The 18,237-nt window shown below is 35.1% G+C and overlaps 1 protein-coding gene across 1 annotated transcript; it reads right to left on the reverse strand.

The window, feature by feature from the left end:
• Window positions 1–5,127: 5,127 nt before the first annotated feature.
• Window positions 5,128–17,764, reverse strand: LOC142636011 (protein ROOT HAIR DEFECTIVE 3-like). Its single transcript, XM_075810071.1, has 23 exons — window positions 17,506–17,764; window positions 15,668–15,817; window positions 15,125–15,191; window positions 14,938–15,040; window positions 13,383–13,453; window positions 13,161–13,224; window positions 13,008–13,073; window positions 12,877–12,924; window positions 12,729–12,791; window positions 12,563–12,619; window positions 11,868–12,026; window positions 11,717–11,785; window positions 11,497–11,588; window positions 10,893–10,971; window positions 10,227–10,392; window positions 9,791–9,915; window positions 8,710–8,972; window positions 8,527–8,623; window positions 8,277–8,441; window positions 7,528–7,632; window positions 6,908–7,002; window positions 6,709–6,805; window positions 5,128–5,840 (listed from the first exon to the last, which is right to left on the reverse strand). The coding sequence occupies exons 1-23, from the start codon at window positions 17,507–17,509 to the stop codon at window positions 5,595–5,597; spliced, it is 2,451 nt and encodes an 816-aa protein (XP_075666186.1). The 5' UTR covers window positions 17,510–17,764; the 3' UTR covers window positions 5,128–5,594.
• Between the last annotated feature and the right edge of the window lie 473 nt (window positions 17,765–18,237).

The raw sequence follows: 18,237 nt of genomic DNA on the forward strand, positions 1-18,237 counted from the left end.
ATAAGAGAGATAGAGAAGAGTATTGATATGTGTTTATGAGCAGCAAAACAGTAGAACTTCAGAGTGAGAAAGTATGAGAATGGAGTTTAGAAGAGTGTAGTGAGTCATACGTAATGTTGTAGTAAATATGTATGAGATTGTATAAGAGAAGTGAAGAAAGAGATGTTTTGTGGGATATAGTATTTGTAATATGTATGATATATGAAAGTATGAAAGATATGGCAGCTGAAGATAGTAAAAATATGAGATTACAACCGTTGGAGAAGTTGTAGAGATTGCTTTCCAAGAGGAAAGATTTTGTAGGAGAAGAGTATGGAGATATGTATAAGTATTTGGAGATGGGAGCAGTAAGATAGGTCTATTTTCTGAGTATGAAGAGTGAGAGAATCAGTATAAGAGAGGTAATAGGGTTGTAGTGTGTTTAGCAAAGCTGCTAGGATTTGCTGCTGGAATTTGCTGCTGGAGGGTGGATGATTGCTTATGAAGGCATTTGTGAGCTAAGTGCTGAAGAGTTTAGTTCTTGATTTTGAAAAAAACTCAGAACTTCATTCAGATCTTAGGGAGAGAGAATAGAGAGGTTTGTGAAAGAGTTCTTCTCCCTTTGATGTCCCCCCCTAAGGTGTTAATGAAGGGTCCTATTTAAAGCTGAGTTTAAGGGGGTATTTTAGCAAAAAATCTCAGCCAAAATCTGTCCCAAATAGCAATGAATTTTCAGAAAATCCATCTTAAGATTTAGGCAAAAATGGTAAGTTTAACTTCAAGATGTTCTTGCTATTTCGGGTAAGAGCTGTTGGGGAAAAAGTAACAGAAAAGGAATGTATTTCAGCAAGAGAAAAAATGGTTAGTTTAGTTGGTTTTGGTTTTAGCCAAATATGGAAAAAAAAAAGTAATGCTAAGGCTGCTAGGTCAGCTGTCACATCTGTCCTGAAAAAGCTGTCCCAGCTATTAGGAGCAGCTATCCCAACTGTCAGGAGCAGCTGTCACTTTGGGCAGAAGCAAAAGAGGTCAGTATAGTGATTGAAGAGTCTTGGAGAGGTTATTCAGCATTTACTTTATGGTTTTAGCTGAAAATGGTAAGATCACTTTCAAGGGTATCTTGCTATTTTAGACATAGCTGTTGGCAGCTGGAATTTCAGCATTAAATGGCTGCTGACATCACTCTCAATCAAGTGTCAAGTGCTGGATACACTGCTGGGGGTCTGCTGGAAATGTTTCTCCTTTTGGGTGTTTGTGTTTTTGGTGCAAGGTTCCATTACAACACATTTCTAACAAGTAAGAGAAGGATTGGTTGAAAGGTAATGAAGGTTTAGAGATTTAGTTGAGGTCCCATTGTGTTGTAACTTAATCTTGGTGAGCAATAAAAATATTTAATGCTCTGCTCTAGCAGCTGGCAGAAAAATATATGATCTGATTGTGGCAGACAGCAGCTGGGTATGGGTGATATAATGGATATTTTGCATATAGTTAGAGATGAATGATAGCCGATCAAATTAGGCCATGTGTTTAAGTTGGATTTTAGCTTAAAGTAGTAATGGGATTATGTAGAATAATATAATGAAGTTCCCAAATTTGTATAGCAACAGCTGGGAATTGAATGAGCAGTTATATTCCCAGCAGCTAGATGGCTGGAGATATTGAATATGTGTCATGTGATGAATATTAAGCTTTAGGAAAAGAGCAATGGGAAATTTTATCATTTTAAATGCTACGTGATAAGAGATGCTTTCCATATGTTACCCGTCACACACGGACTCGTTAGAGTTTAGGGAGTTGGAGAAGACACGCAAAGCAACATGCTTCTTTTATCAACTTTAAATCACTGGAGCTTTATTGGACATACCTCTTGGCCCTCCAAACCACGACTCCCAAAGTTTCCCCGAAGAGACTTATGAGCTTGGATCATAAGCCGAAGATGAGATGACGTACCTCGGGTTTTGTTGTGATGTTGTGTAAATATGGGCTCTTGTTGAAGAAGTCGCTTGCCATAAGTATAAGAAAGGTGACATGGGTCATGAGCTTTGATTCATTGTGTGAGCCCAATCCATATGTTGATGTGGCATGGTTTGCCAATGAAGTAATGTCATGTGGGCCAAAAAAATAGTCATCAACATTGTTTAAATGACAGTTTTCAGTATTTAAATAACATTACACGTATTTTTCATACTTTTTCACCCACACGTATTTCTACAAAACAACAACAACGTTACTAGAAATCTCTTATCAAATGGGCCCTTAGTATTTAGTATTCTCGAAAGAAAAAATAATGGGTTAATCCCAGATTGGAAAATGAATGCAAATTAAAGAGATTTAAAATTTGTGTTATGTATCCAAGAGTTAGGCCCTTTAGAATATACACCATTGTCATCTTCTTTAAGACCTTCTCCACTCTTTTGTGTCAATTTCAAACTAAAGCTCTACTCTCGTCTACACTGATATTGCCATGGATTTGATGCTATGCTCATGGAAACGCACATGGAGGAGGATCAAAGAGCTACCTGCGGATCTGTTACCATGTTCTCTTCCTCACAAAGAACTCAAATCCTTACATTCGCTCTCAGATCAAGATTGAACCCAAAACCATATTCATTTCCTCACTCACTCCAGTACTGGTTGAAGCTTTGTGTAATGACTATGTAGTAAATCCAATTACTAGGCAACTCATATTCGACTCATATAAGGGTGAGGGTTGGGATGGCGGTTTATATACCGTTATGACAATCATGACCAGCTCAGTTATAGGGTGGTGCTAATTCGTGGATTCAAAAGCAAGTTAAAGAAAGTTGAGTTTGACATATTTATATCAGAAACCAGTGAATGGAAGAAGCCAGTGGTGGTGTTTTGTCCGGATAAATTTCATTGTCGTAGTGTTTCCTATAAGAATTTGCTCTTCTGGTGGGATAGTAAGCATGGCCGCCTTATTGGGTTTGATCCATACAACAATGCTCGTTATCGTTTCTTTGAGCACCCTGAAAAGTTGGAGTGTGTCGCGGTTGCTTGAGGGTATGTCAGATTTTTAAGAATCCAGAAAGGATTTTACGTCTTTGGGAGCTCAAGGACTATGATGATGATGATGGAGGCAAATGGTGCTTGGAGCATGAAGTTCATTTTGACAAGATGGTTTCAGAAAAATATTCTCACCTCAAACAATACATAGGCAGACCACATCCTCCAAAGCTATCACTAGCCTTTCATCCAAACGATGGGGATATCATCTATTTGATGATTAGATAGGGGGGTATCATGTATTTATCTGCAAACAATATCAAATATAAATATCATGCAACATGAGGAGAAAAACACTAGAAGTGATCTTTCATGAAGAATTCACAAGAAGCATTTCTCACCCGGCTGATGATGTTTTCACTTTGGTTCTCCCATGGTGGCCTACTCGTATACCTTCTCTCTTAGAGGATAGTGATAGTGATACCATCTAATTATCATTCTTCTTGCTAGCATCTTCCTCTTTTGATTTGCGATATGCCTACATTCATTTTATTGGTATTGAGTCTATTGACATTGATAAAAAGTATTATCAAATTTTATGGTTAATTTGTTTATCAATTGTTCTTTTTTTATCTTCAATGATAGACATCGGTAATCACAAAACATAGTAACTCTCTCTTTCAATAAAGAAACACAACAACAACAACTAACCTTAAGCAGCTTTGATAACACTAAATATTGGACATGGAATTAATGTATCCTGCCCCCAATAGAAACAAAGGTACCAAAACAAGTATTAGCCCATTTATTTTCATAAGCTATTGAGCTCTTTGCCAACAATTATGTCACTACATAGGTTGAGCCTTTGGCCGATGTTTACATTGCAACATGTGTTGGACTTCAAGGCCCACAAATATAAGTGGGCTCACCACTAAAGAAGTGCTCCTGGAAGCACACAATCAACTCTTAGAAAATTGATTGACAACTCAACAACTTCTCATTCCAATGTATATATATCTTCTTGAATAGTTTTATTTCACACACTTACAGCCATGAGTTCTCTTGTAAAATGCAGTTGTGTGTACTAGGCCAAAATGGCCATATACCCCTGTTTAAAAAAATATGTTTAAATCTACTACTATTTGTAAAATATTTAACAATCTATCATTTTCTTAAAACTCAACTTTCATAAATAGTAGTAGATTGCAAAATATTATTAAAAAAAAAAGTGGTATTTGGCCATGTTAGCCGTGTGTACTGCGTGTACTTAACTGTGTGCACCAGTAATTATCCTATTTTCCTTACTAATCTATGTGAAAAAAAAAAAAAAAAAAAAAACCTCTTTCCAGACAAAGAGGAAAATCACTTTGTAAAGCATGCAAATCCCCATATTCTTCATTTTAAGTTATTTAAGTCTAGAACTTTCCAGCACAAAGTACAAGATTTCATCACTTCGTGAAACAACTCAGCTCCTTTTCCTCACCAAAGCTTCTGGAGAACAGAACAAAGCTCAAATCACCTCACTGTAATGCAGCAGCACATCTTCCTCTCTACTAAAGTTGCTGAAGAGATTGGAATGCATTTCATGAGGTTTTCACCTTTGTCCTCCCATGGTGGCCAACTCCCCATACCTTCTCTCTTATAGAATGTCAACTAATGTGCCCCCATGGTGGCCAACTCCAGTACCTTCTCCCTTAAAGAACGTCAACTAATTTATCATCCTGCTCGCTTGCATTTTCCTTTTCTGACTTGTGTTTTACTGTCTGCCCACATCTATTTTATTCGTATTGTTAATGATAAACCATAATCAAATTTAATGATCACTTATAAACTTTTTATCTATACATTATTAAGTTTGTATCTTAAGTATTACCGTCAGCATTGATTATCACCTTCTATTTTTACATTCCCCGATAAACATCAGTAATCAGACTACAACTATCTTTCAAGTTTCAAACTTGTGTATAAACTTTTCCCTTTGATAAATCTTAACATTGCGCATAAAATGTATCCTACCCCCAGCAGATACTATTTCTGCTTTCATGTTATTTATATAATGTTTAGGGTATAAGATAAATACACCTGCCTCTAATTGATACTTCACTTCTTTACTTGAAACTGTGAAAACAATGTAACGGTGACAGTAAGTACTAAAGTTTAAAGGCAATAGGAAAGGCACTCGAAGAAAGAAATAAGTGCTAATCAATAAACACTGATGATTTATCAACCTTACATAAATTAGTCTCCAACTGGTTTTCGAACCAAAGTAAAATATCAAATAAGAATGTTCATTAACAAATCTAGTTATATTACAATCACACAGCGTTACAACTCACAAGACAAAATTGAATAAGAACAAGCATAATGAACCATATCAGAATATGACAAAGAAGAAACCTGTTGATCATCCAATAAACAAAATGGAAACACCTAATTTAAATATGGAAACTACTGATGGGGCCTCCTGAGCAACAGCCCCCGTATGCGGCACTCGAACAAAAATCAATGCCTTAAAAATGTATTCCTCTCGCATGCTCACAAGAGCTAAGCTTCATGGGCCATAAACGTGCAACATCCGACCAAAGAGCAAGCAAGAAGACACCAGCACTTTAAAATGAAGAATTTCTATTTAATCCGATGGATAAGTTCCTTTAGTCTTCTTTTGCAGGACTGGAGTATTCAGACGAAATTACTTCAGATGAAGCACTAGATGACGTACTACTGCTGGCACTTACTCCATTCCTAAAGCTTCTTGATTCGTTTCTCTGTTGATCATTAGTTGCAGGGTTTCTATTGGGATCATTAGTCATAGGATTTTGCCCCTCCTCTGCTAATCTTTTAAGAAGATTCATGACAGTGGGAAGGAACTTGGAGGACAAGGAAATAAGCCCAGGAAGCTGTCAAATTACACAGTTATAAGCTTCATTGGAAATTTTTCAAAAACAAAAAACAGAAAATAAATAATTAAAATCACTGAAGGGTTTTTTTTTTTTTTTTTGCCACAATTATTATTCAAAAGGGATTTGTTGTCATAATGGGAGGAGCAAAACTTTAAAGCTACTTAATTGGTATTTTATGGTTCTCACTTATTGGCGTTTCTTGTACACAACCCATGAATTAGGTTCAGCCCCCTTTTTCGGAAAAATTATCATAAAGCGGCCCCCTCACAGCAAGTGGGTCCAACACGCCCATGAGACCACAGGCTGAGAGAAAACCACAGCATAAAATGGGTCCATGTGAAACTACCTATCTGTTGGGGCTTTTCTTAATGAATTGTCTTTCTGAAGAATAGTTTAAGATACATATCAACTGCATGAGCCTATAGTTTTGATAAATAAGTTACTGCTTGGCCTAAACAGCATGCATTCTTAATCTCTCAATAATCCCTATTGAAGATAAAATATACAAGCAGGCATCAATTTCAAAGGTAACTTCCAAGAAACAGTTTTTCTAAACCATAATCTACAACTTTACGAAAAGAAAAAATAAAATGACAATAATATGTCTGCTATTTACGGGAACTCATTGTGAACAATTTCAACCATATGGATTGGCGTCTTTGAGATTTGAACTTTAATTCAAGAGCCTATTGTTATATAGCGATTAAGTAGTTGAAAAAGGACAAAGTCTCAAAGTTCAGTTTTTAGGTGCACTTTCAAACAGTCAACCAGTTGTAGAATTTCTTAAAATCTATGTTCCAAATTAATCATCAATTGACAATAAACTAATGGGGTTTAAACAATCACAATTGAATTTACTACTCACAGCGCCATTGCGAAATTCACCCGAAATGTCCAGCTGCACCCACAAGGCTTTGAATAGTAAAAAACCAACAAAGATGACACCCAAATACAAAGGATTTCTGCAATGAAGACATACCAAATTAAGTTAAACCATTATACATCAGGGGTATATACATGAACCTAAACAAAATCAAATTTCACAATACATGAAAAACATGTACCTTAGAAGTGTCATAAATTCATTGAATCCCAAGATTACCATGGCAGCAATGGCCCATGGTGGTGGCAACCAGTTGTTATTACGCTTGTTGGCTTCCTGAAAAATCATATAAGAGTGAAAGAAGTTAGTAAATTATTTCCTAGTAAAATGACAATGATAAAGATAGTCTTCTGATATGCATTTGTGTACATCTTCAACTATAATAAACACAGATGTGAATAAAAGAAATTGCAAATCAAGATACTGAATAATGCACCCTGAGAGAAATGCTGCAGGTAGTCATGTTGTGAAGAGATTTTATTAGGCATACAATAGTTCTAATTGCTTATAGAATAATATAAAATTAAAAAAATTATATAAAAAATGAGAGATTAACAACCTACAAGGATTTTTTTTTTAACAGGACTATTTTTATAATATTTATCACTTCCTTTCTTCTAATATTATTATATAAGTAATATTACACAGGCTTCCCACCAGCAAATTTTAAAACCAATCAAACTAGAAAATTATGGCAGAATGAAATCCAGTATTCAGCAATTTTGGTTTTCATCCTTTTAAGAGAATCAATATTTAAAATGAAATGAATCATCTAAATCATTAATATGCAATATATCATGCCTGTGCAGCAATGGCCTGAGAGACAGTATATTCCGTCTCTGACTTGAATTGTCTCCACAAAGATTTGCACTGGACAGGTGAAATCAATGTTTTCTTTGGTGAAACCTGCATGGAAGAAACCAACCACATTAACTAAATGGAGCTTAAGAGCAAAACAATGATACAAAACACTAAAACCAAGCAAGAGAGAGACACACAGAATTGAATCATAATTGAGCATCGAGTCCACTACAGAAGCTTGCTCACCTAAATAAATCAATTTCTGAAATCAAGACTATATTTGTATATATAGTAACAAATTTCTTGTTCTTTTTTTACTTTTTCCTTTTTGTTTCTGATAAGCAAACATGTACATGTCATATACTCAAATTGAACAAAAAGGCTAAATCCCAATTAAATTTGAGTGGGCTCTTTGGATTATTGTCAACTAATCAGAATAAGTATGATGTACTTTTTGCCACCATAATATCCTATTCAAAATTAACATGTCATATCATATACATATCCAAATTTTTCCTTAAGACTAACCCACTTGCCAAATTGGACCTGTTGACAGATTTGGTCAGAGCTAAAAGGACCAGATCTTGAACAGTAAATAAGGGTCCAAACATTATGCCAGAAAAACTTTTCTAGAGAGAACCGTGTTGTTTCATTTTACATCTGTTTTATTATATTGAGATTTGAGAATAAAATTTTTAGCATAAAATTATGAACTCCAGAAGAAAGAACTTCGGTTAAACAAAAGTCACCTCTTCCCAAGTGCTTGAGGCCAGTGGATCAAATGATGTAATGCTCCTATCTTTAACAGCACCATTCACGGATTCCACCAAAGCAACAGATAGTGTACCCTCAATGTTATCAATATGATCATCATCCAAACGGGTCACGGCCATAACAGCCAGAAGCTTTAAGGACTGGACAAATTAATAGGAATAATTAACAGACATGCAATACACAGTTAATTATTAACAGAAAATATTTATATAAACTTTGGCATACTGCAGAGCGAGCAATTTTGGTGATTGCTCGAATGTCTTCCTTCCCAGTCCAAACCCGCGGCATTGAATCGGAATCATGACTAAACAATGTTGTAAACCTGTTTGCAACTTAAAGTTAATCCCAACAAGAGGAATCTGGAAAAATATGAAATAATTAGAATCAGATATTGCAAGGAGTTGCTACCTGTCCTTCATGCGGATCAGGACCCTTCCTGCTTCTTCTCTTGCTTTTGCTTCAACCACTCCTCTTGCATAGTCCTTTGTACTTGCAAGCATTTTATCCTTTGTTTGTTCATCCAAGTTAAAACCAGAAAGCGCATCAGAGAGCCCAGAAACAGCAGCTTCAGTCTCACGCCTAAGAAGTTTCCTTATAGCCGGCCAGGTCTCATTACTAGCTCCATCTAATAGAGCTTCCACAGGTCCTGATAATGCCTCTTTAAGCTTTGCCTGCAAATTTGTTATAATCATCAGCAAGGTTATCATAAACTGCTTATTCTGCCAACTTTTACTATCTAGGCACTAAAGAAAGGAAACAATTCTACATATATTAAGAAATCCATAACCATATGAGGTAGAGTTATAAAGCACAAGGGCACAAGAAGTTTTTGTAGAGACCACAGGCTCTAAAGAGAAAACCATGATGGTTAATCTGAAATATCAAATGTAACAAAAGATCTCATGATATTAAAAAAGTTAATAGAAAAATCAGATCAATTTCCATCGAGGGTTTTTAAGCCAATTTTCACAGATTTTGTTTAAATTGTCAAGGTTATAAAATTGATGGTTTAATGATATATGTAAAGCCAATTTCCATAGTTTTTAATAATTATGGATATTACTAGTTAGCTGTTAATTGGAAACCCAAAAAAAATTTATTATTTTCAAATTGATAAGTATACAAATCATACAAAAATGCATACTTGTTTTGTCGGCCATGACAGACATGATCACATCAGACTTGCATAATTCTTTATTCAGAGGATTTTTCTTTTTTCTTTTTTTCCTTTCTTTCTATCTATTTTATGGCAAATCTTCTTTTTTTTTAATTATGGTGATTTTAAAAAAAAAAATTTATAATTCGATAATTGGGAGAGAGGGGATTAGAACCCTGGATGTGTCCTTTAGAAACACCAAGAGGTGCCAACCAAACTATATAAGTATAGTTCCCATCAGACGCTGAAGTTAACAAACCGTTTGAATCTTAGCATTGTCACTATGCTTGAATAAAATCAGTTGAGAATCAAAAAGGCTACAGGTTATTATACCTCATACAAAGAAGTAAGTTCAGAAAGCTTGGCAGCACGGACAGAATCAATATGTGCATCTATATCACGTCGAAGTTTATCCCTCACTTTAGATGTGTCCCAGTTTGCTTGTTCAATAACAGCATCTGCAAGGCTACTGCGTCAATATAATCATCACACTCAAGTGCCACACCACTGAAACCTATCCCCAAAACTAAAAGCATACAAGACTAAAACCCTATACCTCTCAAACCTATTCAGACTATTCCAAGTTTTATTACTTTCATAAAATTTATTCATATAAATGATCCAAAACCCCTTTTAGTCTAAAAGACAATTATAATTAATCCGTTATCAACTTGTTTTGTCATCAATAGTTTCCTGTTTAAAAACTCTTTTTCTCCATTGATTTCAATTCACTTTGGCTAACAAAATGGCAGTTTCAAGTTTAACACACCTGCACATCCTTCGTCAAATAAAGCCATACAAAACTGTGCGCAGTTACAAGAGGCCAGAGAAAATGCTTCCCCTCCATTCAGAGCTTTATCAAATACTTGCTTGAATTTTTCTAAAGTTTCAGAACGAATGTGTCCCAGCAGGGATTGGAATGCCGGTTGGATAAGCTAACAAATCAGAAAAAACAACATAATTGAATCATTAAATGAGTAGACACTGAATCATAGTTTTTATTGTCCAAAAGATAATAACTAAGAAAAGTTGAAAACCTTCTGAGCTTAGTCAAAAGAAATCATTATAACAGCAACTTCAATGCTTTAAGAAGACCTAGAAGCTCCATTTAAAGCTTTCCCCTATAAAGATATGTGCAATAGAGTTTTTTTATTTCAAACATTTATTCTCAATTTCATAAACATGCAATTATTGGTGACCAGCTTGTGAACATAGAATAGAGAAATTATCAGATCCTATAAAACCTATCAAAAGAATTACAGAGCTCATTCAGATACTGCTAACAAACCAACATCCTAAATTCCCAGTTTCACATTGTACTCCAGTCATGTAATTACAGGACTGTACGAAGCCTTGATCCCAACTAATGGGTTCAGCAACATGAATGACAAAAACAGGGGGAGAAACTACCAAATTGCACGCAGAGATGAATTACCTGCAACAATTTCTCCTCAAACTGCCTCCGCTTTGCAGATCGGACACCTTCATCAAAATAGGTAGCTTCTGCATCATACCTAGAAAGACAGAAAAACAGGAAGTTTTCAGTACTGAGGAAATTCATCATGAACAGTATTTCTACAAACACAAGAAGAGGAAGGAGGGAGATGATTATAAATAATATCATCCACACTAAAGCTTATTGCTAAAGTTGACATGAAAAGATTTAGAAACCATACATGGTGACATGAGGCACTAATAACCAACAAGGCAAACAAAGCCATCAGGCCAAATAGAAACAATTCATAATCCCAAAAGGCCAATGGGAAACAATAACTACAATACTACCCACCCTTCAAAAGATCCTCCTGACAAGCTTCTAATCCTTATCACAAGAGGTGTACAATTGAGTATTAATATACATCAACTATGCATGCATCTAGTTCATTGGTCGTTATCTAGGTCCTAGACCTACTCAAATCTGCCAATTGTTTACAAGCACAAGCAGTGACCAGGAAGCATATCCATCTTAAGTTTCATATTTCCTTGGCTATGTAGCATATGCTGCTAAACCAATTAAAAATTACACGAAACATACTTACTCTGATAAAGACGAATCAAGAATTGAACTGAGCTTTTTCCCAAATCCAGAAACAGGACCGGACTGCACAGCCTCTTCCAAATGACACCAATCCTGTGGTCATTTGTTGCAATTTGGATGTTGGTTGTTATTATCTTGGCAAAAATTATGGAATTTAAAAATAAAAAAATATAAATAAATAAAAGGAAACAAAAAGCCTAGATTATATGAACTGCAGGTACCTCATTTGAAGCAAAAGAGGCATACTTTTCATTGGCAATTTCTTCACAGCGTACAGTAGCCACCATGACCTACAAATGGATGGATCTTGCATGACATAAACAACAACATAATATGCATATGCTACATATGGCATCTGGTTAACAATATTACCTTGTGAGCGGGAAGGTCAAGGTCCTTGTTCTCCTTGATAACTTTCCAAATTTGCTGTGCACTAAAGGAAAAACCAGAAGCAGGAACTACTCCCCGTCGATCTCCCGCAAGCCCCCCAGGGGTAATGGAATGAAAGAATCGTTGCCTCAAGCTAGCAACCTACTTTTTTAACAATAAGTCAATAACTAATACAAAAACACACACAAATATGTCTCAGATAAGTTCGCCAAGCCAAAAGGCCCAACTCTGCTTCAAACTGAAACCCAGATTCTAAGTAATGTAATGGGCAAAGAAATGTATACAATTAAAATTATTAATTAAAATAACAGCATGCTGGGAGAATTTATAACTAAAATCATTTAAATTCAACATCTAACCTAGCCCATTACTTTAAGCAATGCTATTCTAAGGTGCCTAATAAATTCAATAAGGTAAACTTTGAAAGCAATGAATAATGATAAAATAAGGGCAAAAATGAGCAAGATAAGAAAGATTCATCAGCATGGTGTTACTCATAACTTTTTAATCAGATCATTACAAGAAATCTGCAATTCCTTCTCTATTTCTTTACAAACAAACAATTCAAGAAAATAACCAAAAAAATGGGCTCAGTTTAACAGTTATGAATAAACACAACAGAATAATATCATTCCAAGGCAGTCCCAAAAAGAGGGATAAGAAGCATTTATGTGTACCTGCTCTTTAAATTGCTCTTCTTTTTCTTCATAACTAGAGAGAGCAACAACTTCAACCTGACCATTTAATCATTAACAATAAAACCATAAATGTATGATAACTACTCCCAACATAAGGTATAAGGACATGTCTAAGCTAATCTTGCAAAAAAGCATGGCATCTTACATTAAAAAATTCGCTTAATGGAGTTTCCTTGTGTGCATGGGGCTTAGGAACAGCGTCCCAAATCTGAAATTAAATAGAATTAAAGAAAATATCAATAATCAACAAAGATCAACCAAATAAGAAAAGCTAAAAAAAAAAAATCCCTTACCTTCTGAATATCTTCTCTTAGAACAGGTTCTAAATTTTCTAGTGGAGTCTACAAACAAACAAGGTTTAACACAATTAGAAATTTTTCTCAACTCAGAAAGGAATAATAGATCAATATAGAGAGGAACACACCCTTGTTTTATCACGTATGACAAACATCAAAGTCGTTTTGCGTGGACTAAACAATCGCATCATGACCTGCGTGCATATGCCAGCATACAGTTGACTTAATAAAACCTTCCAGAATCGAATAATCACTAATATATCGCAGGAACATGGACATACCTGGAACACAGTCTTTAGAAGAGGCTTATTTGCAGCTTGCTCACGGCCAATGTCATGACACCACCTAGATAAAAGGCTCAAGAAGATTAACTTCACAATCTAGAAGAAGTAACAATGCAAGACTATAAAAAACAATAATAAAATAAATGTATAAATTTTAAGAGAGTAGAACTTACTAGACTAGGATACTTGTAAATTTCTCTAGTTTTACAGAAAACTTACATGTTTATTAGCACTATATCTGAAACAGCGAGAGCAAAAAGGGCACTCTGCTTTTCAAATGCAGTATCATCCTGAAACAAAGATAAAACCCATTAAAACACAGCAAGATGCTGATATCCATATCACCACGTATAACTACATCCATAAAGAGTCATGATATATGAAATTAACTTGTAACTAGAATTTCGCCATTCTGACTTTGGGGGAAAAAAATCATTTGTCACAATGATGTCAATAATTGAATGGCTTGTTCTTATTTCTCTAGTCCCAAATGAAGATTGTACATAACAGCTTAATGAACCTGGATTGAATCTTACAATTGACTTATAATTAACAAAACAAAGGATGTATTTTTGATCAGTAACAAAACAAAGGATTTATTACATTTTAAAAAAATTTAAACAATCAAAAAAAATTCCTAATATAATCTTGAAAATTAAGGACATCATTGCCAACCCGTAATGCAAAAGTTTTTCTCTTTAAAGTATGTTATTAATTCCGTTCCAGACCCCATTTCAGTTTGTCTAGTGAAATGGAATATTTTGGTACCGGCCTTTCAGTGTACCGTTTCAGGGTGTTTTGGGATTCCAATATATATATATATATATATATATATATACATATTCCTAAAAAAATTTGAGAAGGCATATAAAAATAAATAAAAGCACATAGCACATCTTTTAGTTGTACTGACTGTCCTTCAGCCCAGACTTTTTTTTGTTCAGCCCAAACATTGTAAAATGTAATTGCTATCTACTAGATGATAACTCCAAAAAGAAAAATAATGGTAATAATAATAATAATCATCCAGCTAGGTTCACATTCCACATAAAGACAATCTAGACACTTCCTTAAAAGATTCCATAGAATATGCCATCCACCATTTAAAATCCTAACTGTCCATTATTCAATTAAACTCTCCACATTCTCAGTCCTTCTCTTCACTCAGTTAATTCAGCCGCATTCCCTTCCATCAACACCTCAGTTTTCTTTTGATGTGGGTTTTGTGCCGGCAAAGAGTTTTGAAAGGTGATCAAGAAGAAATAGAGAATTATGGTCCAAATGGAGATTAAGAAGAAATGTTTGATGGCAGTGAAGGACGGCAGCTCAGATGGTCAGATATGAAGTAGAAGGTAAAAAAAAATCCCAAAATCCATACCAGCTGAATCTTGAGTTTCGGCTGGTATTTACCGAAATCCTCTGAAATGCCCAAAACACACTGGAATGACCCAGAATTGTCTGAGGTGGAACAAGGGGGATTACCATTCCAGTTTCCATACCGGTACGGTATTTTCCATCCATTCCAGCCGGAACGGAATGGAATTCATAACATGTTTATACTACATGGCATGGGCACTCGAGCAGAATGCAAAAATTACCATTATGGAACTTATGACACTAGTGAATATATGTGCATTACAGGAGCAGTGAAAAGTAGATTGAGATAGAAAATAATAAGACAGAACTGCTTATGAGGATAACAATAAGATTCATGTCGTGATTGGAGCAATTTGAAATGATTAAATTTGTTTAAAAGATATCAGAGGAAAGGCACCTCTCCACGTTCTCTTCCATCTGTACCCTCCAAATCCATGACAAGAGTACAAGGCTCGATACCAGCACATCTTGCCAACCAAATACCTTTAGTTGTTTGGGACCTAAAGACAGCAAATCAAGTCAGTTCATAGATCTCTGCTGAAAAACATGAATACTGCAGTATTAAGAGAATTATGATAACATGCCTTCCTTTAAAAGCATCCATCTCCCTGAAGTTGGTACTGAACAAGTGATTTAGTAGAGTACTCTTCCCTGTTCAGACCACAGAAATTGATGTAAAACTCTTGATTTTTCCATGAGTAAACAATTGACATAAGCAACAATTGGCAGTTGCAGGGTTCCAATAGAAAATAAATTATATTAAATTGCCATTATGGAGAAAAAGGTGAAATCCTAGTATGTAAAAGCAAATGACAAAAGGAGGGTAAACAAAATTCAGTAACAGTTCAGCCAAATCAGATAAACGAAAATTAATATTTGACATCAGAATGATAGCCATGTCTCAGATTCGCAAGATTAAAGTGACCCACTTCCACTTAATGTCTCAACATACATAGCACAAAGTCTCAACTCAAAACCTTGTTCCACGTTGTTCACAAGAACAACATTGTTACAGCTTTACAAGATTATTAGAAGGAAATCTATTGCATGTAAATCCTTCTCAAAAAAAGCATAACTTTCAAATAAAAATACTTAAGATCAAAGAGCTTATGAGGAAAAATGAATACCACTACTTTGGGGGCCCATGATTGAGACAACAGCATATGATAGTCCACATTCAGCTAATCTTATCTCTTTGATTAATTTATCAATTCCAGTAGCATTGAACACACCATCTCCATCAATGAGTTGAGTGGAACAAGACTCCTCACTATTTGCTGCATAAGAACATAGTTCATATATTGGTGAGAACAAGAAAACAAGTCAAGGCTTCTAAGTATTCAAAGTTCTCATATACTTGACTAAGCAAGAAGTCGCATAGAAACCTCAAAATGAATATTTCGCCGTGCATTCTAATGACAAGCACTGCTATGAGAAAATTTCTTTGAAGATTGAAGACTATAAGCTGGCAAAACACTACTCCCTTATTTTTATCAAATTAACAACCATCTTTTTCCAACTTCAATAGTGCAGCCACACACTAATCTAAACAACCTTATCATACAAGTCCCTTGATTAAGTACAGCATTTCCTTAAAGGCTTAAACCATAGCCATCCATCTATCTTCTTGCACCAACTAAATAAGCAGGCCATTGAGAATCACAACATTTTGCACGTAAACCTGTATTTGGCTGCTGATAAAACATTTTTTAGAATTCTTATTCCCCGCGTTGCTTTTGTAAAAGTAAGGAACAACAAAAGAAAAAGCTGTGCAAAACTAGAAAACGGAGAAAGCCCAATCCTTTGGGGTTTTCATGCCAACTTCCTTATCTTCCTTCATTAAAAAAGGAAAACAGCGTGCACAAAGTCAAAAAGTCCCACTACTCGTGAAAACTTGCACATGACAGAAAAAAAGTAGAAGAGAGAAAACTCGGAAAGCTAAAAAAAAAAAAAACACAACCGGTTCTTGCTCCTTTGCTCATCTGTGTGTTGCAACCATGGCTCGTCCCTCTGCTCCATCCTTATGGGCCCTTGCTGCTTTGATCTTGAGTTTAGGCATCGCAGTACTGGTCTTACCTCAATTAGTTCGGTGTGTTGCAACCATGACTCATTCCGAGGGCCAAGAAAACTTTGATCCATCTTTATCAACCCCAGCATTGACACATGAATATCAGGTCTTTGTTAGTTTTCGCCGATATCCGCACAGGCTTTAAAAGCCATTTTTTTGCCGCTTTAAACCATGAAAGGATTGGTGCGTATAGAGATGACATAGATCTCCCTAGAGGGGGAGAGATTGGACCTGAGTTGTTGAAGGCAATTGAGACTTCAAGGATTGCAGTTGTTGTGTTCTGGAAAAACTATGCTACTTCGGATTGGTGCCTTGATGAGCTGGTGAAGATCATGGAATGCAAAAGGCTTTTAAATCAAAGGGTGCTGCCTATATTCTATGATGTACTCTCAATCCGAGGTGCATGTTATGCGGTTCCTCAAGTAAGGCAAATAGATCACATTACCCCCAAGCCTTAAACACCATAAATTTCTACTTCCACGCCCTAAAAAGCTCCAAAAACTAAAATTCACGCCCCAATTTATCATCTTTCCTTTTCCTACACTTTCTCAGCAACCAAACAAAAAGCAACCCAATAATCTATTGACGATCCACAAGCAAAAAAAAATTAATAAAGCTCAAACCCTTAAACCTAAAATTCAATTTGACACAAAATCAATCAAAAACTAATTACACCCATTAAATGAAACAAAAACCCCATTAAAAATTTTGACAAACCCAGTTGTAACTTCCACTTTTTCAGTTAGATTGGTCAATGCAATCAAAATAAAATTAGAAAAAAACCCCAAATTGAAATTCAATTCAATACGATACTAACAACAAAGGAAAACGTAAAAAGGCAATAATTGTGTGATAAATTAAGTGAATTAGTATAAATCAGATGGATCAGAGAAATACCCATCAAAAAAAATTGAGTTTTGCTTCCGATACCGAGCTTCTGAGGAATGTGTGAAACAGGTTGGAGATCGATAATCAACTCAGACAGAAACAAAGAGAGAGAGACAGAGAGAACAAAGAGAAAGAGAGAGAGAGAGAGATCTGAGATGGAGAGGGATTGATAGTGTGGGATTGACTGTAATTGGAATGGTTCCTAATTCCCTATGATGGGACTCATGGAGGTAGTACAGCAACGAGGGCCTCTCTTTGGTATCTTTTTGGGTAAAAGTTTCATAAAGTTTATTTTAAAGTAAAATTAAAATTACAAAAATATTAAAAATATAGTAATATAATATAATGTAAATTTTATTAAAATACACTGAAGGTTGGGTTAGTGCCAATTTTGTCCAAAATATTTCAAAATTGTCTAATTTTTCTAAACTCAACTTGATTCCTAAGACAAAGAAGAGAAAAATAACTAACTTGTCTAACTGTGTTTAGAAACCAAATTGGTTAGTTTAAAATGTTTTGGATTTGATTGGTATTAGCTCAAACCTGTTAAATGGCTAGAAGTATAAAAAATTTTACAATCAAATGATAAACTTGTATTGAAGTAATATAACTCTCGTATGAACTCAGAACTATAGCTAATTCAATCCTTGTGAATAAACTTATGATAAGTTTTTTGAAATTTTTATTGCAAAATTATGTAAAAATATTCAAGATTATACAAAATAAATTTGAATGCTAGGT

This window comes from Castanea sativa, chromosome 5, assembly GCF_040712315.1.
Source record: "Castanea sativa cultivar Marrone di Chiusa Pesio chromosome 5, ASM4071231v1".
In the NCBI taxonomy this organism is placed as follows: Eukaryota; Viridiplantae; Streptophyta; class Magnoliopsida; order Fagales; family Fagaceae; genus Castanea; species Castanea sativa.